This window comes from Conger conger, chromosome 9 (genome assembly GCF_963514075.1).
Source record: "Conger conger chromosome 9, fConCon1.1, whole genome shotgun sequence".
Lineage (NCBI taxonomy): Eukaryota > Metazoa > Chordata > Actinopteri > Anguilliformes > Congridae > Conger > Conger conger.
Window position 1 is genome coordinate 17,739,524 of NC_083768.1, and position 25,216 is coordinate 17,764,739.

At 40.8% G+C, this 25,216-nt stretch overlaps 1 protein-coding gene across 1 annotated transcript; it reads right to left on the minus strand.

The window, feature by feature from the left end:
* Nucleotides 1-1,859: 1,859 nt before the first annotated feature.
* On the minus strand, nucleotides 1,860-13,911 carry LOC133137215 (uncharacterized). Its single transcript, XM_061255342.1, has 11 exons — nucleotides 13,663-13,911; nucleotides 12,302-12,444; nucleotides 11,330-11,483; nucleotides 11,189-11,235; nucleotides 8,684-8,734; nucleotides 5,423-5,458; nucleotides 5,145-5,174; nucleotides 4,847-5,024; nucleotides 3,816-3,915; nucleotides 3,188-3,223; nucleotides 1,860-2,109 (listed from the first exon to the last, which is right to left on the minus strand). Exons 1-11 carry the CDS (start codon nucleotides 13,769-13,771, stop codon nucleotides 2,088-2,090), a joined length of 906 nt encoding a protein of 301 aa, XP_061111326.1. The 5' UTR covers nucleotides 13,772-13,911; the 3' UTR covers nucleotides 1,860-2,087.
* Between the last annotated feature and the right edge of the window lie 11,305 nt (nucleotides 13,912-25,216).

Consider the following 25,216-nt stretch of genomic DNA (forward strand, 5'->3'; position numbering starts at 1 on the left):
GGACATACCATTTTAAACGGGATACTTTAAGTTAATGAAGAAAGATAAGGCAGAGGCATCTCAGTTATATTTTTCTTTCGCCAGAATTCAATCAACCTCTATCCACAGTCTCAAACAGTTTGTGAAGAAAACATTTAACACTTAGGCATTAAATGTGAGGCAAAGTTAAAGGAATATTGACGGCAGGAGTGCAGCACTTCATTCCGTTGAGCAGGTGCAGAAGCTGAAAAACTGAAGCTGAAAGCTGAAATTAATCCATCTGTCTGGGGCTGAGCTTAATCCACATGGAAACTAAATGAGTGAACTCATTGATATTGAACTGACATATGATCACCGCAACAATCCTGGGTCACCTGAATTCAAAGTGCCTTTGAATTTTCAGTTTACAAGCCCTTAAAGCATAACATTAGAAAACAAATAATCATAGCTGTTTACTGAGGTGTCCACTCACCATAATGTGCTATGAGGATTGAGGACCTTCAGTAAGATTGCACTACAAATACATGTCATTTCATTTTTGCCCCTTTCCTCCAAATCTTCTCCTGGAGAGATATACCAGGTTTTTGACCTTGATGCTTGAGTTCTTGATTGAAGTACCCCAGACAAGAGCCACAGGACAAGTAGATGCTAAAAACCCCATAACTTCAAAGATTCACCACCATATTTCATTTTCGGCATTTCATCTTTCCTTTGATGCCAAACCAGATTCAGGCATGTAACCAAAAAGCTACATTTTGGTCTAACTTGAGCATATCTGGCTCCAGTGCACCTGCAACACTTGTCAAAAAACACTCAACATATTGAGAGTACACACGTGAATTGTAAGCAGTGTTTTGCAGGTTTTCACATGTTTTTTTCCATATATGATTATTTAATACAGTGCCCTCCATAATGATTAGGACATTCTTGATTTGCCTCTGATTTGCCACAATTTTAGATTTAGAATCACACAATTAAGATGTGGTTAAAGTGCACATTCTCTGGTATTTACATTACTACATTACATTACTATACATTTTGGTTTCACCATGTAGAAATGACAGTGTTTAAAAAGTCTCCTCATTTCAGGGCACCATAATGTTTGGGACATTTGGCTTCACAGGTGTTTGTAATTGCTCAGGTGTGTTTAATTGCCTCCTTAATGCAGATATAGGAGAGCTCTCAGCACCTCGACTTTTGATCACCTTTAGATACTATTATTGTTTATCAACATGAGGACCAAACTTATGCCAAGTCAAAAAAAAAACATTATAGAACTGAGAAACAAGAATAAAACAGTTAGAGACATCGGCCAAACCTTAGGGGTACCAAAATCAACTGCTTGGAACTTAATTAAAAAGAAAGGGAGCACTGCGATCTTACTAATCGCAAAGGGACTGGCAGGCCAAGGAACACCACAGCTGATGACAGAAGAATTCTCTCCATAATAAACATCCCCGCACACCTGATGGATCAAAACACTCTTCAGGAGTCAGGTGTGGATCTGTCAATGACTAATGTCCGCAGAATCCTTCATGAACAGAAATACAGAGGCTACACTGCAAGATGCAAGCCACTGGTTAGCTGCAAAAACAGGATGGCCAGGTTACATTTTGCCAAGAAGTACATAAAAGAGCAAACACAGTTCTGGAAAAAAGTATTGTGGACAGATGAGAAAAAGATGAACTTATATCAGAGCGATGGCAAGAGTAAAATATGGAGTTAAGAAGGAATTGCCCAGGATCCAAAGCATACCACTTCATCTGTGAAACATGGTAGTGGGGGTGTTATGGCCGGGGCATGTATGGCTGCCGAAGGTACTGACTCACTTATCTTCATTGATGCTGTAAATGCTGAAAAAACAACAATGCGCAAGATAATACTTAAAAACCATGTCCTTTATTGAAGGAACAAGAATACAAGTTCCAAGATGTATGCTATAGTAATAGCTCTACATTTTACATGGTTAAATAACAAATAACAGGCAAATGCCCCCCAAAAAAAAAAAAAAAAGGAAAACTGTCAGTGTATGTGTATGTGTGTCTGTGTATGTGTGTGAGAGAGAGCCAGAGAGAGAGAGTCTCTGTGTTAGTCCATCGCATTCATCCTTAATCCTCAAGCTGCGCATATCTGTCAAAACAGAAACATCCTCTTTAGATAAAGCTCATCAATAGGCACACATTTGGTTTCATCCAAGTGGAGAAATTAAATAATCAATACCTCAATAGAGTACGAATTCCACCCAATTAATTGAGTTCAGTCAATATTTTCCATTCTCAAGTAGGTCTGAAATTAACTTTTTTTCCCCCGCCAGCCAGAAACGGCAGATAAATGAAAATCAAGATTTATATCTGCCACTTCTGAAAACCGTGTAGAAAACACAATAATTATCTATGCAGACTTTGCTTGCTCTCATTGGAGGATACACATGCCTGTGCCCTTCATCATAACCCAACCAGTTAACAAAAATATTAGTTAAAAAAAACTATACAAAATGCATGATTTGATAATTACACGATAATTACCTGCCACTACCAACATTTTACCCACATTAAAGTTCTGTTCCACTGAAAAAAAACCTAATTTTCAGTCAAATTTACCTTTTTCTGTTTACTGCTGCAAATCATCCCTCAACTATTCAACTTTCAGGATAATACCACCTTTTGAATGATTACCCCATGTGTATGGTGAAATTAGTTTAAGTTCTATTTTCTGAAAAAAACAGATTTTGGAAGATATTACACGACTCAGTAATATCGTCCAGGAATATTGTTTTTCTCAGTGCATAGTCATCCTATCACCATGAACCTTGCAACCCTTTACTCCATATCCAGAAGAGTGTTTTGAGCCAATTATTTTCTTGTTATAAGCTTTAATTTCATTGTTAGATCCTGAAATTTCATAATTTTTTAATTCTTAGACAAATGACTATTGGGTACTGGTGATAAAAAAAAAAATCTTACTTAATTCAAATTATAGACTGCTACAAAAAATTTCCAAATTTGTAATTTCTGACCATCTTGAACAAAGTATGGAAATGAGCTAATTTACATATTTAGTCAGAATTTATCTTTTCAAGTCCATACCTCATGGTAATTGAAGTATGTATCTCTGAAATGATGTAGAAGACCAAAGATGTGTTTTCGGTGGAACATAACCTTAAGCAAGTGTTCTACTTCCAGGGATAAAAAACAGAGTGGGCGCCTACCCTTCAATGTCATACTGACAGAGGTACAGTGCAGGCCTGTCAAAAGAGAAACATACCCATCATGAGAGAAATCTTCAACAGGTCTACAAAACTCATCACAATATAACAAAGAATTTCTTTTCCCTTTCATTTTCTCATTGCCAGAGTCAGACTGCACTAGCCTAAATTGTTCTGGTGACTTTTATAAACATTTGAATATTGTTTTACAGTATATGTAAATGTACTTCGCAAATAAAAGTGATTCTATATTAAATATAGCTCATTTCCTAAGTTTATAAGTTCCTAAGTAATATACCTAAGTTTTTTGTTTTGTGTTTCCAGAAGTCAGTCAGTCAGTCTATTGTATTCTTATTCATAACTCAATCAAAAACAACTTGCATGTTGTTTGTGTGATGATGGCAATGAGGCAAATGAATGACAGTTTCCTTTAGGAGAATAAACCTTATGGTGGTGGGTGGAGGTACGTGATGATTCATTACAATGAAAGATGGGCATTTACTATTTTTGGTTTTGTTTGCATAATAACATTACTTTTCAAACTCATTACTCAACATAATATTATGTATTTACATACCAGTGCCTGTTTACACACACAGTTCAGAGTTATGACCACCGCCCAGAAACCTACCCATCACTGCGACTGCACTGCCGTAGGTCTTTCAACTTTTGGGCCATGCAAGCTTTAATGTCAGTGTCACTCGCATGCACAAATCTTTTCTTCACTTCCTCTGTCAAAAGAATAAGAAAACATAATCAATATTTACTTTTAACCCTCTAAAGACCAATGTATTGCTGATGATACACACCAACACCTAAACTTGACCGATTGTGACCTCTAGGAAAATCAGCCATGTGAAACTTTATATCCATAAACTACAAATATAGGCATAGATTGCTTTTCTAGGTAGGCTGACATTAAGTGGAGCAATTTTTAGAAAAGAGAGCCCATATAATTGTTCAAATGGCTCATTTTTGAAGGAATCTGCACCCAACCAACACAAAATGTTGTCATAATGTTACTGGAATGTTTTGTCACAGTTATAATATTTCTGCTACATGGCAGCAACATTGTGAGAGCATTTTTGTATTCACTTGGCAGACATGAAAATTTAGTGACACAAAATCACAGTATGACCACTGCAACTTTTTAAAATAAAAACAGTTTTTTCGTTTTGGGGTGGTATTTTGGAAGAATTTTGGTCATTTTTCGCAATTGTCTAGCAAACAATGTTCCAGTTTTGCACCAAATCTATCCAATGGTGTCAATCCCAAAATTTCTGCGCCAACCTATTACATTACATTACATTATTAGCATTTGGCAGACGCTCTTATAAGAGCGACGTACAGTTAATTATACTAAGCAGGAGACAATCCTCCCCTGGAGCAATGCAGGGTAAAGGGCCTTGCTCAAGGGCCCAACGGCTGTGCGGATCTTATTGTGGCTACACTGGGATTAGAACCACCGACCTTGCGTGTCCCAGTCATTTACCTTATCCACTACGCTACAGGCCGCCCTGACATAACATTTTAGACATAACAGAGCAATGGAATGGTCATAGTTAAAATGCATCTTTTAACAATGTAGTCTAAAGACATATCTATAATATCTGCAAATACATATCTATAAGACTAATTGGCAGAGAACATATATTTTCTTACCTATGATTGATCTTACTTTGGCAGGGTCTAATGCGGGCCTGGATTCTCCGTACTGAAGCTTTTTCCCAGTGACGGAACTCTTCAGGAGAGTTTCCAAAGGAAACATCGCCGTCATTAGAGTCCTGGTCAGCTTCTTGTACGTCAAAGCCTTTTTGACAGCCATCTTCGCATTCAGGTTCTTATCAATGGCCAAAAAGTTCATTGAAATGTTAAATGCACCTCAAATGTTTTATAATGTTATATATACGGTACACTTTGAATGATGTCGAATAAATTAAAAATTTTCCATTTCAGTTACCTTGACAGTCATGGTTTCTTGCACTTCTACCTAGAATGATACCAACAATTAGCACTTTACTTATTGTCACCTTTTACTAGCGAAGGCTCTGGTCAGGCAACTTTGGGACAATGGATACAGGGAATGAAGGGAAATAATCTGTCAACCAGGAAAAGGGGAGGATCTTAAATGGCAATAAACCAAAACTTTATTCTCTGTGAACAATGGTTGAAGAGTTTTGTAGCCAATATACTATTGTAGCAAAATTATGCAAAAATAAGACTGTACCCTGCCCATACCTTGTTGTCGGCACTGGCTGCTGGAAACTCTGTGGGCTAGAAAGATACAAAAAATTTTAATTTACTTATTTGACATGAGAGAGCAGCCATTATGGTTGCCTAAAACCACCTCTAACAGGATGAATCTTTCCTAGTACAGATGGATCCAAAAGCTACAAGAAGCTATTGGCTAGCATAGATCATCACAATGGCAAAGTAGTACAGCAAGGACACCTGGATACATGCATGATGTTGTAATAAGACTTGTGCAATGGGCTTTTAATTTTGTTCTAGCAACACTATCTGGCCAACCTGAGTGGCTGGCCTTACCTGGGTAGTTGGCCTTCAGTGGGTAGGAGCCCACCTACGAAATTTCGGTTTTCCATTCACATAGTGATTTAACGGTGCACTAACTGATCTTTCAGACCAAAATAAAAAAATAAAAAAAGATATTAAAGGCACGCTCAGTATGCGCATGGCAACAAAGCACCTTGTGGCTCAGGTTGTTTGTAGTTTTATTTTTTTTATTTTTTACTGTGACCAGCTACAAAGCAACACAACAAAATTTCCAAAGGCATTGTTAATTAAAATAGATGTTAGCCTACTATTCCTTTTGAAATCATAGCTTGTAAGTGAGCACAAAGTGAAGAATGACTAGTGAGTGGTGAGTTTGTTTCCATGGTGATGAGCCTTACAAGGAGCACAACAGTGTTCAGATCACTAAAACGAAGAGGAATGAAATGCGAAAGATGGAAGCTCAACATGGAACAAGAGTCAGCCTGACACTTATTTGAAATACTTTTTTACATTACAAATAATACAAAGGTGGTCTACGGTTTGGCACAGTCATTACACATGTTGATATACACAGTTGCCAATTTAGTATTTGGTAATCAGGTCAATAAATCAGAGGAGCTGGTATAATCATCTGTCCATCAAGGCAGCTGGCCTAATTTAGCCTACCTGTCTATGTTGTGGAGAAACTGATCTGCATGAATTTCATAACTGCACCATGCAGTGAGAAAGAAAGTGAATTAAACGTGGACAGCAAAACAGATGAACCACCAGTGTGCTGATTGGAGTCAACCATTAGGCCATCGCAGAGTACAAACATATTCCTGATGTTTTTGTCACCAGTACAAGTCACAAAATAGGCTACAAAATCAGCTCAGTCTCCCTGAAATTCTGTGAATGCAAACTGCAAAGTATGCAGAGAGTACATAGCTTTTTCCCCATAAATACTGTACCTAGCACTGCTTGGAAGCTGCTCAGTGTCCTTGTTATGCTTACACACTCTCCATACATGCAGCCTCTGGTGTATTTGGCCTGGCATTTGCATAAAATGCTGAACCTAAAATGCTGAACCAGTAAAGATAGTTTCATATTTTTATTTTCCCATGCTAGCATTTCGGGAAGATAACATTAAAATGATGATGAGTCCCTCTCCAAAAGGACCAAGAAGCTACTTTTCAGTGAATTATCCCTCAGGATCAAAATAGTCACACTTCAAAACTGTGTGCCTTATTCTATTTAAACAAAAGCATCATAAAAGTGTTACAGTATGAGGATATTAAAAGCCACTGGGAATGGTCATGTTCATGTTTTGTTTTTTTCAATTGGACTGCATTCCTGTTTAAAGGTACAATGAAAGGTAATTTTGGACGGTCAAGAGAGGAATTGCAGCAACACACACTGTCAAACCACAACACTGTTCATCCCTCCCCCTTCTCTGTGAACACGCTGATGTGGAAAGCCACCATCGCCGTCACCCCCCCACCCCCACACCATTGGCTGTGGCAATTGCAACCAATTTATTTTCAACCAATGAGCTTGACTTATTGTACAGCTATACAATGTTTTGATCGGTCCGTCAAACGTATATTTTGAAACCTAAATTTCAGGACTATAAACACAGGCAGAGGGTACGTCAACATGTCAGTGAGCCTTTTTCAATGATAGGAAGGGATTTACAATGGTCTTGTAAGAATATTTTAACAAATAAATCTTACCTGTTATACCTTTAAGTTCAAATAAAATAGGCTAGTTATGTCTCATTTAATTGGTTCGCCACCTTGTGGACATAACACTCAATAACACAGCCCAAAAGTTGGTCAAATTCTGATTTGCAAATCAACAATATTGAATATTTATTCAAATATATTTGAACTTATGTGTTATTTTTAGAAGGGATACTCAAACATCATTTTTTAGTAGGGCTGTTAACATCAATGTTAACAGCCCTACTATAATGTAAACTGCCATTGTTGCTATTGTCAACGGTAATACAGTCTCAGGCATAGATTTGTATAACAAATGTGAATTGTAGTCATAGTAGCCAGTAAAGTATATCTTTTTTTCCCTGTTTTTTGGAAAGGAAACATTACTATTTCTGCAGCATGATACATTATGTTGCTTATATTTTACCATCTCATTCCTTGTGGCTGAACAGTAGTATAAATCATAATATCTATTGATACATAAAGGATGCAAACATGTTGAATCGTTCGATGTAATTCATATGCCAGGATACACAGTTTACACATTGCCTTGTAGAAAGAACTTCAGTAGTTTTACATATCCCCCTAAAATGTGGCACTGTGGACCGTGAAACAGGAAATATAAAGCATGACCTTTTTTACCCGTTTCCCCCTCAGTGGTGCAATGTAAACTATGAAAAGCAACATTCATTCAACAATTTCCCATGGATTTTTACATTTACAGCCCCTAATGTATATAAAGACTGTGAAAGTAAAGGAGTTGACATTAAATGGTACAGGGGTCTTCTTCAATTTAAGGCATTATGCATGTGTGTGTGATGTGCACATTTGTAGCCTTAGAAACAGAACAGTGCAAAAGAGGTGGAAATTGGCACAATCTTCCTTCTGCACAAAGAGGTTTTAAATTGTAGGCTTAGACTCCAAGAACATCGTGTAGGGTAAATTACCTTCTGGGTAATTCACAAAAAAAATCACAGCGTACCAATCAGAACAGCCCACCAGAAGACAGTAGGCTGGCCCTTTAAGTTTAGCAAATAGTACACGCATAATTTCAGAGGACACCTGTTCCTAAGGCAAGTGATTATATGAAAGAAAATATTGCTTTAAAAACAATTTTCACGTGTTTCTAACCATGACGCAGATGTAGGAAATGGGAATCTGTCAGCCTTGAGTGTGGCCTTTATTTCACTCTTCATGAAAAAGCTCAATATTATAGATTATGACTGGGCATATTTATTCAGTCATTTCTGCAGAGGTGAAAGACACAAATAGAGAACAAACTCACAGATGTTGATGCCTGTAGATCTGTAGTCTTAACAGAGGGCCTTGGAGCAAACTGTAATGAGAAAATAACAGGTTATTGGAAGCATCGTGTTGTTGTTTTTCTTGTTGCTTTTTTGATGTGAAGCACCTCTACAACTGGCAAAGACACGGACTTGCTCAGTCACTCACGGTTAGTCATGCTGCCCCTAGTGTTGCCTCACATGCATGGAACATGTGTGTTTGTATGTGCTTGCATGTGTGTGCGTGTTTGTGTGTGCGCACACGTATCTTTCCTTTCAGCTGTTTTTAGGTGCTTGGAGCACCGCTCTATGAACTGGTTTTGCATTATATAGGTAGTTTGCGTTTGTTGGTTGGTTTGAGTAGCAATCGGAAAGACAATGTAGTGGCATGCGTCTCAATTTGGCAAGGCTCCGTGTCGGTTCCGGTTCCCGAACCTAATTTTGAACCAGCCGGCGCGTTCAGACAGTAAATAAATTGGTTCGGAACCTGAAAAGTTGGTTCTCAGCTGGAACCAAAAAATAGTTGACGTCATCAATGGCCATGTCATATTCCGCCTGCCCTGTGCATTGAGCAACTGGTTCTGCTTAAACTGGTATGGACGCGGGCTGGTTCACCAGAAAGCACCTGAGACTCCAGAACCGTGTCTGTCTGAAAGCGGCAAATGTCAGGATTAGGGCCAGAGGGTTATCTCCTTTCATGTGACCTGCAGAAATTTAAGCTTGTATTTCAACGGTTATCCTCCAGGGGTCCCCATTGGCACTCCAACACTACCGTGCCAAATCATACAATTGAGTGTCTAATGGAGACATTTTAATAACAATTAGTTGATCTAATACAAGGAGACGCAGGAAGGAAAGTGAGCATGGATGGAAGTTTAAACGCTGTGAAAAGCATGTCTAATGGCATGGCTAATGGTCCTGGAGAGCCAACAGGGTCTGCTGGCTTTCGTTGTCACTCAGCTCACGAGTAGAACCGCAATCGATCAGCTAAAACGGTTGATTACGCAGTTAATTCAGGTCAACTGGTTTCTTGGGCTGAATTAGTCACTGATCTTAAAGAAAAAAACGAAAAGTAGCACTCTCTGGCCCTCAGGACCATAATTGAGTATCGCTGCAGTAAAAAAAAATATATATCCATCCATATAAAGCAGGTTTTTGTTTTAGCCTGGCACTAAGACACCTGATTTTACTTAAGGTCTTGATTGAAGACCATGATTAGATAATTAGTTGAAACATAAATTTATTTTAGTGCAAGTTAAATGTTATACAACTGCTCATTCCCCACTGCTTCTAACAAAACCTAACATGTCCCAGCACAAGATTTTATACATACTGTAGCATGTTCACTGTAGTAAGTAATCAAACTGAATTTAACAAGTGAGTGTCGATTGTAAACATTGCTGTCAACCATCGTCTGTCGTATGACTAATTTGGTGCTAATGGTATAATTGTTTGAGAAGTGGCTGACAAATTCATGATGAATGCTTCATATACAGTATACACTTGGTGAGCACTTTATTAGGTAGACCTGTACACCAGCTTGTTCATGCAACATATTTAATCAGCCAATCACGTGGCAGCAACTAAATGCATACAACCATGCAGACATGGTCAAGAGGTTCAGCTGTTTTTCAGATCGAATGGCAGAATGGGGAAGAAATTACTTTGACCGTGGAATGATTGTTGGTGCCCGATACGGTGGTTTAAGTATCTCATAAAGTGCTGATCTCTTGTGATTTTCACGCACAACAGTCTCTGGAGTTTGCAGAGAATGGTGCGGAAAGATCCAGTGAGCAGCAGTTCTGCAGGCAAAAATGCATCGTTAATGAGGGAGGTCATAGGAGAAGGGCCAGACTGGTCTTAGCTGACAGGGAGGTGACAGTAACGCAAATAACCACACACTACAACAGTGTGTCTGAACACACAATGCATCAAACCTCTAAGTGGATACACTACAGCTGCAGAAGACCAACAAGTCTAAAATATAAGTCAAATAAATATCTAATAAAGTGCTCACTGTGTGTATGTAAGGCTCATAATTTTCATGGTTTATTTTGTTTAAAAAAATCCGGGACTTTTTTGGGTTTAAATTTTCTGGTCACAGGACATGGGCTACGGATAGTGATAAAACTAATCTATTTGTAGAAAATATTTTACGAAACCATTGTTTTAGCGACAACGGTTCCTTATTTTGTCACATGCGGGATGACCTCACCTTCTACGCATTTTAGAACTTCACAGAGGCCACAAATCAGGCTAAAATTGGTATTCTTTTCACAGAATGGATTTGTCCAAAAGCATTCTAAATACGGAGAAACATCAATATGAAAAACAGAAATCGGTTGAATCAAAATTGTTTTAAACACTCAGAAATTTTTCGGGGGGGAATCAATTAAAACCGACAATGATGAGCCTTAAGAATATGACCTTCTTTTGAATGGCTGATCAATATAAGCATCTTTAAAATTGTGATTTAAAGATATGTATATTTTAATAGTGTACATTACCTGTTGCATTGCTTTTTCTATTGTGTCCTTTGTGAGGGATGAGATGCCTGCAAATAAAAAATAACTTTTAATAGCAATGTCGTGAATTTTGCATGTACAGAGGTTGCATCCATATATGGAGAACTGACTGCAATTATTTACCATCCTGTAAATTCAGGATGAGGTTCTGCAGTCTTCTTATTTCATTTTGTTGAGAATCCACCTGTTCTCTCAACTTTTGTATTGTTGCCTTATCCTTCCTCCGCTCCTCTTCATATTCTTGGAAAACCAGGTCCAGCTCTACATTTTTCCTTTTCTTTAAGAGAAAATAAATCATTATTTTTCTTCTGTTCATTTTACTACCAACAAATTCCACTGGAATCCTGATGCCTTACATACAGTACAAACACTCACCGAGCACTTTATTAGGAACATTTTTATGTTATTACAGCTACTTATTCATGTGAATATCGAATCAGCCAATTGTGTGGCAGCAGTGCAATGCATATAATCATGTAGATACAAGTCAGAAGCTTCAGTTAATGTCACATCAACCATCAGAATGGGGAAAGAATTAGAAAAAAAAGGTGACTTTGACTTCCATGAGTGTTGGTGGCAGACAGGGTGGTTTGAGTATCTCAGAAACTGCTGATCTTCTGGGATTTTCACACACACTAGTCTCTAGAGTTGGCGAAAACAAAAAAATCAAGTGAGCAGCAGTTCTGCAGACTGAAACGCCTAGTTAATGAGAGAATCAGAGAATGGCCAGACTGGTCAAAGCTGACAGGAAGGTGACACGCAAATAACCACACATTACAACAGTGGTATGCAGAAGAGCATCCCTGAACACACAATGCATCATAACTCTAAGTGGATAGGCTACAGCAGTAGAAGTCTAAAAAAGTCAATAAAGTGCTCGGTGAGTGTATAATAGCAATGGCCTAGGACAGTAATCAATATGTATGAACACGAGTGACTCTCTCCCAAAGACAGAAAGGTACAGACAGCATCATTTTCCCATAAATGAAAGACTGGGGCTTTATGAGGCAAGACTCCAAGTACTGAGCCCCTTTCAATGATCTTCCCTCAACTGACAATTACAAATACTCAAGCCAATTAATACACTGAGGTAACCTCCTTTGCCTTCCTTGGCTCATCATCATCCAGCACGCCATCACCAGTGCAAACTTTCCTCCTTCTTGATGCAGTCTCTAGGTCGACTTCTGGATCCACAACATTCAGCCACTCCACTTCTTCTTTAATTGTTTCTAAGTCACCTGTAAAATTTGAGGCAAGTTAATCAAATAAAGATTAGAATAAATTGTGTAATCATTTGCCATTTCTGAATAACAGATAGGCATTTCAGACAAAAGAGATACTCCAACAAGACTCAGATAACGGACAAAGGCTGTGAATTTTTCCCTCTGTCTCAATTATTTTTTTGTCGCCAAGCACATTAGCCTAACGTTATCATTTTGGCATACCGATGTTTCAGCCCATTTATTATGAATCGTGCACTGTAGCTACGTTATACAGTACTTTTTTTGAATGAATGGTGAACGTTTTCCAGAACATACAACCGTTTTATTGAATGCGTTTTCCTACTTCCTTGGCAGTCATGTTTTCATTCAGTTCCGTACGGTATGACAACCAACGTGCATAGACCTGAAACTCGCTGGAGTAACCCATCCATGTATTTGTAAAAAGCTGTCTACATTTGTCATCAGCTTCATTCATACAGTACGTCAGCAACAAATAACCCGAGAAAAATGAAGGGTAAACCCAATTATACGGACCCCGCCCCCTCGTTCCACTTCTACTAAAATAAGGAATTCGTGTCGGAGTAATTTTAGCTAAGCAACAAGGCTAGTCCTCATTTTACGTTTAAGTGATGTTTGAGTTTTATTAACTAAAACTGTGGCCAGTTTAGTGCCAAAGTTGTCAAAGTCAGACTAGTTGGTTTCTACTTATCATAACATTTACACTTACACTTTTTTTTTTGTTCTTTTTTTCCAAGAGGGTGTATTTCTTATTGCGGTTTTAAACGCTTCGGGCTATGATTACATTACAAACAGATTGAGCGGGTGATTGACAAGTGTGTTTAATGCGTGGTAGGTTTAATCTAAGTACAGTGACAGTATATGCTTTTTTCCCCAAAGATGATACCGTTATTTCTCGATTTAATTCTGGCGCCGGGGTAAAACATGTTTCCGTTTGCGAGTCACGCAGTCTTCACGGTAACAATACATATTAGGATAGCGCTTCGGTAACACATCTTAGGATAGCGCTTCCAGCATTGCTCGTGTCCAGATGAAAACAACGATGGATTTGCTTTGCTGTCACATCTGTCCAGAATGTAAACAAGTCACCCTCAGAAGAAATTTTACGACAACAGCTGTTGCCACCAGTCGAACATTATGTGTCGGTAACGTTAACGCTATCATTATTAATATTGATGTAATAGCATTGCTGTTCTTAGCAGACATAATACTTACCACTTACAGTTAAGACCCTAGCAGGATACATTTTCCATCCATGCTTGGGTGGTTTTTGGGTTGCCGTACCATGTTCCACAAATCCAACTTGTTCGTTATCTAACAACATTATTTTATTTTTCACTAATCTTTGTTTACTGACACTTATTTCATTGGTCTTTATCAAAAAACGATCACATAGCGGTCCATCGTCTTGGCTTTTCTGCTTTTCCAGTTCCACTTCCTTACAATAGTTGCACAGGATTTTTACTTCCGTCTGTTTACTTCCGGTTAGTTCACGGCCTCAGAAATGCCTATGTTCCCTTCGTTTGCCTCCTTGTACTTGGCATTTCACACAAGTTGCAAATACCGTTAAATTGTGTTTATAGCATTTAGCGTTCGTTTGTATTTAGTGTTCAGTGGTTGTCAGGCCTATATTATCTAGTGTTAACAGATTTTACATTTGTGAATAGTGTGATAACATGCACAGCTTCTAGAGATAAATAGGCTATTTCATATTTGTTTAATCAGAGACTATATACAAAAGCAATTGTACCTAAATTTAGTTAACTTTTTCATCTGCAATCCCTGGACAGGTTAGATATAATCCCTGCTGAAAAAAACTGCTCAAGCTAGATTTTGTTCAGACCAGCTATATGCTCAACATGGTTTGATCAGCTCAAGCTATGTTTTGAAACAGCTGGTAGCTGGTACTTTCAAACTGGTCATAGCTGGGATTTACACCATGGAAAAGTGGCATATACAAAATGCACAATGAAGTCACACATTTACAAATATAGCTGCAAGCTGCAATTCCTAGGGTCCAATCAGCTGTTACATTTCACCAATACTGTTTGACCATTTGTTTGGATTGGGCTAAAGCTTCAGGCTAGAGTCATTACACTATATTACATTAATCGTTTGGTCAGACAATTGTTTGGCTCTGTACTCTAGTACTTTGTACTCTAGCGCATTAGATTTGAAAAGCGAATATTAGGTTAAAGTGCAGACACTGACCTTTAATTTGAGGGCATATAGATCCATATTGGGTGATCCCTGGAGGCATTAGATCCCTTTTTATACATTGAGTATACATTATACTGAATTGAGTAAGCCTGCATTTTATTATAATTTGATACAATATGCATCCTGGATTGTTTAAGCTATGTACATGAAACATACCCAGGCTGTTAGATACAGTAATAACTCTTCTTACGCTTTTATTTATTGGTTACTTACACCAGGTGCCGTTTATCATATGAAGTGTAATACCAGAACCATAACACTTTTACTCTAAAACCCTCAACACGAGGATTTTAACATCAGCGGATTTGCTGTGCATGTTGGATACCACAAAACTCTTGCATGGGACAAACCAGGAATATATATTTTTATGTATTTATATTTAGGTGTTGCCAGTTAGATTACAAAATATTCATTACGTTATGACACATGCATTTCTATAGAATACCATATCAAGCTCAGTGCTATTTGGACGCAATATTAAATGGATTGTGTAGTGGTAAATAATGTGTGATTCCCCAAGTGCTTTGTTTTTAGAAAATAATACAGTCATTCCATGTGAACTCTCTTCATGTAATGTGAGCCAGTTACATCCATAGTTCCTGCAGTGCCATATGAATAGGCCATCAAAAGCTGAAAATATTTGCCAAGCAGAACATGCATGGCACTGAAGAGGTAACTACAGCAGACACACATGTAGGTTGCTGAGTGAGACTCATTCAGATTGCAGGAACATTTGCTGTGTGATTATAATGCAATGTAAGGAATATGCAGACCTAGGAGGTACCATTGGGAATCACCATGTGTCTACACTTATAGCGATCTGCTGTTTGTCATGGTGTAATGGAGTTACGTCACTGATGTACAGGGCCTGGACTGAATTCACTTAGAGATGAAGGCAAAGGGTTCAGGCATGTGACTCATGCATGCTCAACACAACATGCTCTCAGACACACTCATAAGCATTCCCACACATACACACTCACATACTAAAAAACATTCTGCTGCACAGAGATATCTATACTCCCTGTCATACGAACACATACACAAGCATGCATGCATGATCGAGTGAGTGCACACACATGTATACACACACACACAAGCACACACATATACATACATGCACAAACAAAACCTCATTTTATATTTTATAAATAGCTTGTAGCAAGAATATTTTCAGTGCTTGGTTGAACAAAGTACTGAAACAAGCAACTGTTTAGCGCATGAAGGTGTGCTATATCCTATGAGAATATTTATTCTTACATACCTTGAAGGGCTCAGTGTTCGTCTTTTCATTAGAAATGGCACTCAGAATGCAATTCTTAGTCATTAGTATAAATAATACTGAAAATCTAAGGAAGCCGGAGGAAAGTCCTGTCTCTTCTTATGAATACACATTGTACTAGGCTTCTATAAATTAATTGCCAGAGGAAGAATCCATCATAATAGCATGATCAAGTCTTTTTTTATCAGTTTACACAGGAAGTGTCATTATCCAGTGATCGTTCAGCACAGGGAGGTAACTTCCTGAAGGTCACTGCCTGATGACTGTAACCATGGAAATCAAATCACCCCCTTCTGCTGTTCACAGTTTGTACCAAGAGAAAGCGAGAATGAGACGACAGAGAGCGAGAGAGAGAGAGAGAGAGAGAGAGAGAGAGAGAGAGAAAAAAAATTACACTGTAGAATTACACAGATAATGATTCCATACCACAAACTACTCATTTGCAGTAGTATACACACTCATACTGTTTACACAACGCAATACACACAGATACTGTTTGAATACTGCAATGCACACATTCTTACTCTAATTTACTGTACAATCACAGACACTCACACACACACATGCACCATATGCACAAACACACGCACACACAGCCTGTAAATCAGGCTTGCACACAAATAGCAAAGTTGGCAATCGCAAATTATATGCAGTTCCTGCCCAGGTACTGTCCATCATTTGAATGATTAATATTGCAATATTCCGAAACTATTTGCTTATCTGAATATGACACATTATACCTTGTTGGAAAGGATGGGAAACCCCATAGAAGAAGCTTACCATGTTTTACATTAGTTTGGTACTGAAATGACCAAGCAATGCATTTATGTATTTAAGTAGTTCAAGATGGCGTTCGCTTAGGTATAGTCCCGGCAAAAATATAGTTTTCTCGAAAATGGCTGAACAATGTGTTTATTCAGCCATCTTATATTGGAACATGATTTATTGACATAGAGAATTGGTATCAAGGATTGTGTTGACCATTTTGGAGGAATAAGAGAAGATCCGCCATATTGTTATGTTTTGCCAAAACTAATACATCCTTTGTTCTTGTTAATCCCAGTGGTCTCATTGCACCCACCTAAATTACCTTAAATACTGTATTATAATATAAATTTTCATTTATGACAGTTTTCTGAAGTTAGTAGTGTTTGTTGAATCTGACGTGGAACACTTTGTATGGAAAAAGTAAGTGAAATCCACAATAAGAATATGAAAATGTTCTTGCATGGGGCCCTTCTGGAAACTTCTCCAAACAGAACAATGGCATTCTTGGAAAGACCCTAGAGAGCAGTTTAGAGTGGTAAGAATACAACAAAGATAAGCACTTGGGCTTTGTAGACTATTCTGACGATGGATTATATCTATATAGCCATTTGTATACAACACAACGCAAAAGAATGATACACACTTATGTAGGAACAACGATAAACAGCTTACATACATTCATCTCCTCCTTCCCTGAAAATTAATCATAACATTACTGAAATACATATATGAGCTCAGAAACTCTGCCCAACAAGTTGATATGAGAGAAAAGAGAACCAGGCAATAACATCTGATCCACTCAACCTGCCTGTTGCTAGGTCTGTGGCCCTTACTTGTAGATTTGTTTGAACTCAGAATCAATATTGCACTCTTAATTTATTGTTGCACTTATGTGGACTGCCTACTGGTAAATTAATTTGTATGCAGCCAATGTATACTTTAATACAATGTAATACTTTAATACTTTAACAATGGTACATAATACTGTAAATCAAGTTAAAGCTAAAATTGTTTTATTCAAACATTCAAGGAGCCAGGATTGTTCACTTCGTTATTGATGAACCTCTGGGTAAAATGCTCTGACAGGCAGATTAAAATATGTTAACTTATTTTAACCTTAATTTTATTCTCTGAAGCACGCTGTCAGGAGACATGGTCTCACTGCTCTGTGTCTGCAGTCATTTGCTCATCTACTATTGAAGCTAAAATTAGTTCTGCTTAGCATTTGGAGTGATCCAAATGTATTAGCATGCAAGAATCATTCTAGAATCTTCTTTGATAAAATTGTTACTTAGCTTCAAACGTAATGGCTTTCCAAAGCTTTTAATTCCCCAGACAGAAAATGGCAGCACATTTTAAGCCCCAGGTAGTCCTGTCGGCCTGATTTGTGTGAGTGTGTGTATGAATGGGTGACTGAGAAGCATCAATTGTACAGCACTTTGGATAAAGGCGCTATATAAATGCCAACCATTTACTAGTTACCATATGGTAAATACGCCCTATGGGCTCACCACCTGCAGGGGTCGGCATCGGAGTCGGGTGCTTTGCCCAACGGGCAGTAGGCAAAGGCGGGGATCCGGGCGTGCTGACGTGGAACATCACCTCTCCGGTGGGGAAGGAACCAGAGCTAGTGCGGGAGGCGGAGCGGTACCAACTAGATATAGTTGGGTTCAACTCCACGCACAGTACTGGTTCCGGAACTCCTGGAGAGGGGCTGGACTCTGTTCTTTTCTGGAGTTGCTCAGGGTGAGAGGCACCGGGCGGGTGTGAGGATACTCACAAGCCACCGGCTGAGCGCCACTGTGTTGGAGTTCCACCTGGGAAACGAGAGGGTCGCCTCTCTGCGACTATGTGTCGCTAGGGGGAAAGCTCTGACTGTCATTTGTGCTTATGCACCAAACGGCAGTTCAGAGTATCCGGCCTTCTTGGAGTCACTGGGTGGCATCCTGGAAAGGGTGCCATCCGGAGACTCCATAGTTCTGCTGGGCGACTTCAACGCTCACGTGGGCAATGACAGAGAAACCTGGAGGGGGGTGATTGGGAGGAATGGCCTGCCTGATCTGAACCCAAGCGGTGTTTTGTTATTGGACTTCTGTGCTGGTCATGGATTGTCGATAACAAACACCATATTCGAGCATATGGTAGCTCATAAGTGTACTTGGTACCAGAGCACCTTAGGCCAAAGATCGATGATCGACTTTGTGGTCGTATCATCAGACCTGCGGCCGTATGTCTTGGACACTCGGGTGAAGAGAGGAGCAGAGCTGTCAACTGATCACCACCTGGTGGTGAGTTGGATCAAGTGGCCGGGGAGGCTGCCGGACAGACCCGGTAAACCCAAACGTGTAGTGAGGGTAAACTGGGAACGTCTGGCGGAGGCCCCTGTTCGCGAGGTCTTCAACTCCCACCTCCGGAGGAACTTCTCACGCATCCCAGGGGAAGCTGGGGACATGGAGTCCGAGTGGGCCATGTTCAAAGCCTCCATTGCAGAAGTGGCAAGCAGGAGCTGTGGCCAGAAGGTCATCGGTGCCTGTCGGGGCGGCAACCAAGAACCCGCTGGTGGACACCAGCGGTGAGAGAGGTCGTTAAACTGAAGAAGGAGGCCTTTTGGGCTTGGCTGGCCCGGGGGTCCCCTGAAGCAGCAGACAGGTACCGGGTGGCCAGAATGGCTGCGGCTTCGGCAGTCGCTGAAGCAAAAACCCGGGTATGGGAGGAGTTCGGGGAGGCTATGGAGAAGGACTTTCGGTTGGCCTCGGGGAAGTTCTGGCAAACCATCCGACGACTCAGAAAGGGAAAGCAGGGCTTGTCTCAGGCTGTTTTCAGCAGGGGAGGAGAACTGCTGACCCGGACTGGAGATGTTGTTGGGCGGTGGAAAGAGCACTTCGAGGAGCTCCTGAACCCGAACAACACGTCTTCTGTGGAAGAGGCGGAGCCCGCAGACTTGGGGGAATCACCTATATCCCTGGCGGAAGTTGCTGAGGTAGTCAAAAAGCTCCTCAGTGGCAAGTTGGGCTGTCTTGGCTGACACGCCTCTTCAGTGTCGCGTGGAGGTTGGGGACAATACCTGCAGAGTGGCAGACCGGGGTGGTGGTCCCCATTTTCAAGAAGGGGGACCAGAGGGTGTGCTCTAATTATCGGGGTATCACACTCCTCAGCCTCCCTGGGAAAGCTTACTCTAGGGTGCTGGAAAGGAGGCTGCGACCGACGGTCGAACCTCGGATTCAGGAGGAGCAATGTGGCTTCCATCCTGGCCGTGGAACAGTGGACCAGCTCTTTACCTTGGCGGGGTTGCTGGCGGGGTCATGGGAGTTTGCCCATCCAGTCCACATGTGCTTTGTGGACTTGGAGAAGGCTTTCGACCGTGTCCCCCGGGGAACCCTGTGGGGTGTACTGCGGGAGTATGGGGTACCGGGGCCGTTGTTACGAGCCATCCGGTCCCTGTATAACCAAAGTGAGAGCTGTGTCCGCATTCTCGGCACAAAGTCAAGCATGTTTCCAGTGGGTGTTGGACTCTGCCAAGGTTGCCCCTTGTCACCGGTCCTATTTGTGGTATTCATGGAGAGGATCTCAAGGCGCAGCCGAGGTGAGGAGAGTGTCCGGTTTGGTGACCTCAGAATCGCATCTCTGCTTTTTGCAGATGATGTAGTTCTGCTGGCTTCATTGGACCGTGACCTTCAGCACACACTGGAGCGGTTTGCAGCCGAGTGTGAAGCGGCCAGGATGAGAGTCAGCACCTCCAAGTCCAAGGCCATGGTTCTCTGCTGGAAAACGGTGGATTGCTCCCTCCGGGTTGGGAACGAGTCTTTGCCCCAAGTGAGGGAGTTCAAGTATCTTGGGGTCTTGTTCACGAGTGAGGGTAGAAGGGAGTGTGAGATCGACAGGCGGATCGGTGCAGCGTCAGCAGTAATGCGGGCGTTGCACCGGACCGTCGTGTTGAAGAGGGAGCTGAGCCGGAAGGCGAAGCTCTCGATTTACCGGTTGATCTACGTCCCAACCCTCACCTATGGTCATGAGCTTTGGGTAGTGACTGAAAGAACAAGATCGCGTATACAAGCGGCCGAAATGAGCTTCCTCCATAGGGTGGCCGGGCTCAGCCTTAGAGATAGGGTGAGGAGCTCGGACATCCGGAGGGAGCTCAGAGTAGAGCCGCGTCGCGTCGAAAGGAGCCAATTGAGGTGGTTCGGGCATCTGATCAGGATGCCTCGCGGGCTCCTCCCTTTGGAGGTTTTCCGGGCTCGTCCAACTGGGCAGAGACCCTGAGGTAGACCCAGAGCCCGCTGGAGAGATTATATATCTCTCCTGGCCTGGGAACGCCTCGGGATCCCCCAGGAGGAGCTAGAATGCGTTGCTGGGGAGAGGGACACCTGGAATACCCGGCTTTGCCTACTGCCACCGCGACCCGACTCCGGATAAGCGGGTGACGATGGATGGATGGATGGCATATGGTAAATACATAAACAGTGTTATCTGCAGTAAATTTTTAAAAGCCAACCATCCCTGCCCAAGCCGTAACATTACCTCTACACTGTTAAAAAAGGCCATTAAAAAATGTACTGGCAGTAGTTTTAAATTTATTTTGAGAACTTTTTCCTTCTGGTTTATATTGATTTTTCTGTAACATTTCATCATTCTCCCATTCATTTATGCACACAAAGGTAATTACCTATTCTGTGAATTTACAATGACTGTACATACATTTAAATAACAGTGTTGCACCATTAATGAACAAAGTAATTTACAAAAAACTTTTGGTAAATATACCATAACATTTCTATTATCTTATTTCTTTTAATTCTTCATTATCAAATTTAATATTTTAAATTCGTGCTTCAGCAGTCAGGGAGGATCTCGGCAGATCTGTTTAGGGAGACAGAGGAACAAAAAAGGCCCCAGACCCACCTGGCCGTGGAGCACTCCCAGATGTGCTTTGAGTCAGTGCATTCGTGGGGGCAGCGGTCAGTCAGGGCTAAGTGCCAGCGATACATAAATATTCTAGTGGGGAGACACCTATGGAAATTCATCCGGGCAATGTCTTTTTGCTTGTTTGTAAGATTTGCGGGTCCCAGGCCACCCCCTCCCCGTGGGACCTGTTTTTTTTCTGGGCTGTTTGCCCAGATCTCAAGAAAGCCATTTTGATTTTATAGCTCCACAAGGTCAGGCCAGCTTTGGGAAAAGCTGCCCAGAAAACAAAGTCCTTCAGGAACTGATAGATCTAACATCATCAGGGAGGGAGGCGAGGGGGATACAAGCAGAAGGCTCAATCTCCTATTGTCTGAAGGTGGGTAGGGGGGACCTGGAGCAGTATGGAACGGCTGGAGCAAATGGAGCATGCAATTTCATGGATGGTGATGGGGTCACTGTGGTAGGTGGGGCCATGGCCATTTAGGATTTTATAGGTCAGGAGAAGGACCTTGAAATTAATCCTGTAGTGACCTGGTAACCAGTGTAGTTTGGAAAGTATAGGGGTGATATGGACTAACTTCTTTGATTTGGTGGGAACTGTTTCAGCATTGTGGTTGGGCCAGAAGCCAGATTGAAAGGCTTCAAAGAGTGTATTATCTAGCTAGTGACCAAAGGTCTTCATAGGACGGCCTGTAGCATAGTGGTTAAGGTACGTGACTGGGACCTGCAAGGTCGGTGGTTCAATCCCCGGTGTCGACACAATAAGATCTGCACAGCCATTGGGCCCTTGGGCAAGGCCCCTAACCCTGCATTGCTCCAGGGGAGGATTGTCTCTTATAATATATAACTGTACATAATAATGTACAGTAATGTAATGTAACATATATAATCAACTGTACGTCGCTCTGGATAAGAGTGTCTGCCAAATGCCATTAATGTAATAGTGCACAGATTGCCTTTGACCATGGAATTATTTTTGGTGGCAGACAGGGTGATTTCAGTATATCAGACACACACACACACACTAGTCTCTAGAGTTTGCAAGAAATGGTGCAAGAAACAAAAAATAAATCCAGGGAGGAGCAATAAATCTAAGTCTAGTCTAATAAATACCAATAAAGTGCTCAGTGAGTGTTTATACTTTTTGACTTATTTTTTGGTATTCTGCTGCTGTAGCTTATCCATGTAAGAGGTTTCAAAGATGCTCTTCTATTACCACTGTTGTAATGTGTGGTTATTCGTTTTACTGTCACCTTCTTGTCAGCTTCGACCTGTCTGGCCCTTTTCCTCTGACCTCACATTTCTTCCCCACTCCGATATTTGATCTGAAAAACAGTTGAACCTCTTGACCACGTCTGCATGCTTGTATGCATTTATTTGCTGCCACATAAATTGGCTGATTAAATATTTGCATTCACAAGCTGGTGTCAAGGTCCTCCTAATAAATTGCTCACTGAGTGTATAATCCCCCATGTCAGGGCACCATAATGTCTAATTATACCCCATTATACACATTAAATTGTTTGATCACACATCTACAATTGTTGAATACAGAGCCAAGTTGAGAAAAAGTTGTTTTCACACTATTCACCATGTAATGATGAAATGTGAGCACACTTTCAGCAGTATGCAGACATTGTAGGTGTCTGAGTCAGTCTCATGACTCATGCTACGATTCAGACATACAGCTCCTGCGAAGCAGCCAGGCGCCTCAGGAACAGGTCTTCTGTCTCTCCCCCTCGCTGCCACATGACGTGAATGAATATGAGAAATTCATTCTCAAGGCAGCTGCTCAACACTAATCATCATAATGTGTGGGCTGTGCATCCACTGTTGGTGAGGTACCGCGTTTCATTGAATCCATTTCATGTCAGCTCAGTTAGAGGGCCATTAGCTGTTATACTGTACATGCCTTCCACACAACACTTGTTTTATTTTGGTTCGCCATAAAGACATGCAGGAATTGATCCTGTCTGCTTCATACATTGAGATAAAAATAGCCTTGTATGAATCGTGACACTAACCTACAGTACGCTTCAGCAGATCAAATTATCAATGATGATGTACTGTGTGCGACTGCGTATGCGCTGCTACAGTCAGTCACCGTGGATGAAGGTGTCCAATCATTGACCTAGAAAAATGTACCAATGTGATGAATCAAAGGATCTGTCAACTGTTCAAACCTCTCTAAAAACACTAAGCTTTGGAAACCTTCAGTAGTGTGGTGGTGTGTTGCCGACTGATTGAAGTAAGCATACATTCAGGCTTGAGCCTGTCAAACTAAAATGTCTGTATTCACTGTCTTGAAAAATATGTGGAAATTTGACTTGCCCAGGCATTCGCTACAAATACACATCCTCTTTCTCTCCCTCCCGCCCACACACACACACACACATGCACACCCACTTAATTGATATACTGTAGTACTAGTAGAATCCATTTTGCCTTCTCTTCCCTCCCCCATCTCTCTCTCTTTCTCTCTCTTTCCCCCTCTCTCTCTCTCTCACCCCCCCCCCCCCCCCAATCCCCAATATGAAAGCAGCCAGTGAGTAATGCTACCTCACACAGTGCGTCAATGGTGGTTCTAAAAATAGCCTGTGCCGTAAAATCTTGATGGAATTCCAAATCGCACCGTTGTGAAATCTTCTGTTGCGGAACTGGTTCATTCCTTACTCTTTCCTTGCATCATGTGGGTACAAAATTGTTTCTCTAAATTGTAATGATATGCAATTGCCACTGGATAAATGGCTTCTTCAGAGGAGATAAGAGAGCTGAGCTTAATGTCTACAAAGGGGATCATAACATTTGTTGAAAAAAGCAAACTGGCATTTAAATTTTGCCTTATGCAAATCACATTGGGCCGGCAGCAATACAGACACAGATGTGATCATGTTAAATATCTTTTCCCAGGATATCATTGATGAAATTGAGCTTGATTTTAGATTTTAGTTTATGAGGGGCTCATAGCTTTTACATATCTGTTTTACAATACACTTTAGCTCTGTGTTACTCATGTCCTGCACTCATCTTGGAGCTATACTATATTTACTGGATTGGCACTACATACCCATTTGTAGATTAACTGTATTAATTTCTACATTGCGTGGTAATGTCATAGCAAATGTAAAATATGCTTTGTTTTAAATGATACAAACAGTATTTTGAAATTGTAAAGCTGCATTAGCTATTTAATTTTAACACACTGTATCTGTTTAGGCATCTACTAGAGATAAAATACTAACATAGCCTACCAGGAAGCAAACAGGAGGTAATGGCAGTTAATCAATTGAAGTGAACATAATAAGTAATGCTAAGATGTATAAGTGCAGTGATTTACCCTAATAAGGAAACACGTTATCTAATATATCATGGTGCCATCACAACGACTGAAAACAAATGATTTGTTAATTAAACCAACAGATACTAAAATCTTTTTCCACTATCAAGCAGGAACGTTCGATGTTGTCGCTGCAACTGGTAACCAAATCCACAGGGAGAACAACAGTCAAAATGGTGATAGAAAGGTCCTTGACAACAAGTTGTTCCACCAGCACGAGGCTGACCCTGATGATAGCAATGGGAGATTGCGCCTGCGCA

What these genes read in the sequence shown, in the direction of transcription:
- LOC133137215 (XM_061255342.1), bottom strand. Translation starts at nt 13,771, where the DNA reads ATGTTGTTAGATAACGAACAAGTTGGATTTGTGGAACATGGTACGGCA. An exon ending in CATCCTGAATTTACAGGATG is followed by an intron (nt 11,236 to 11,329) that starts GTAAATAATTGC and finishes TTTTATTTGCAG; the next exon opens with GCATCTCATCCCTCACAAAG. An exon ending in CAGCCAGTGCCGACAACAAG is followed by an intron (nt 5,175 to 5,422) that starts GTATGGGCAGGG and finishes GTATCATTCTAG; the next exon opens with GTAGAAGTGCAAGAAACCAT.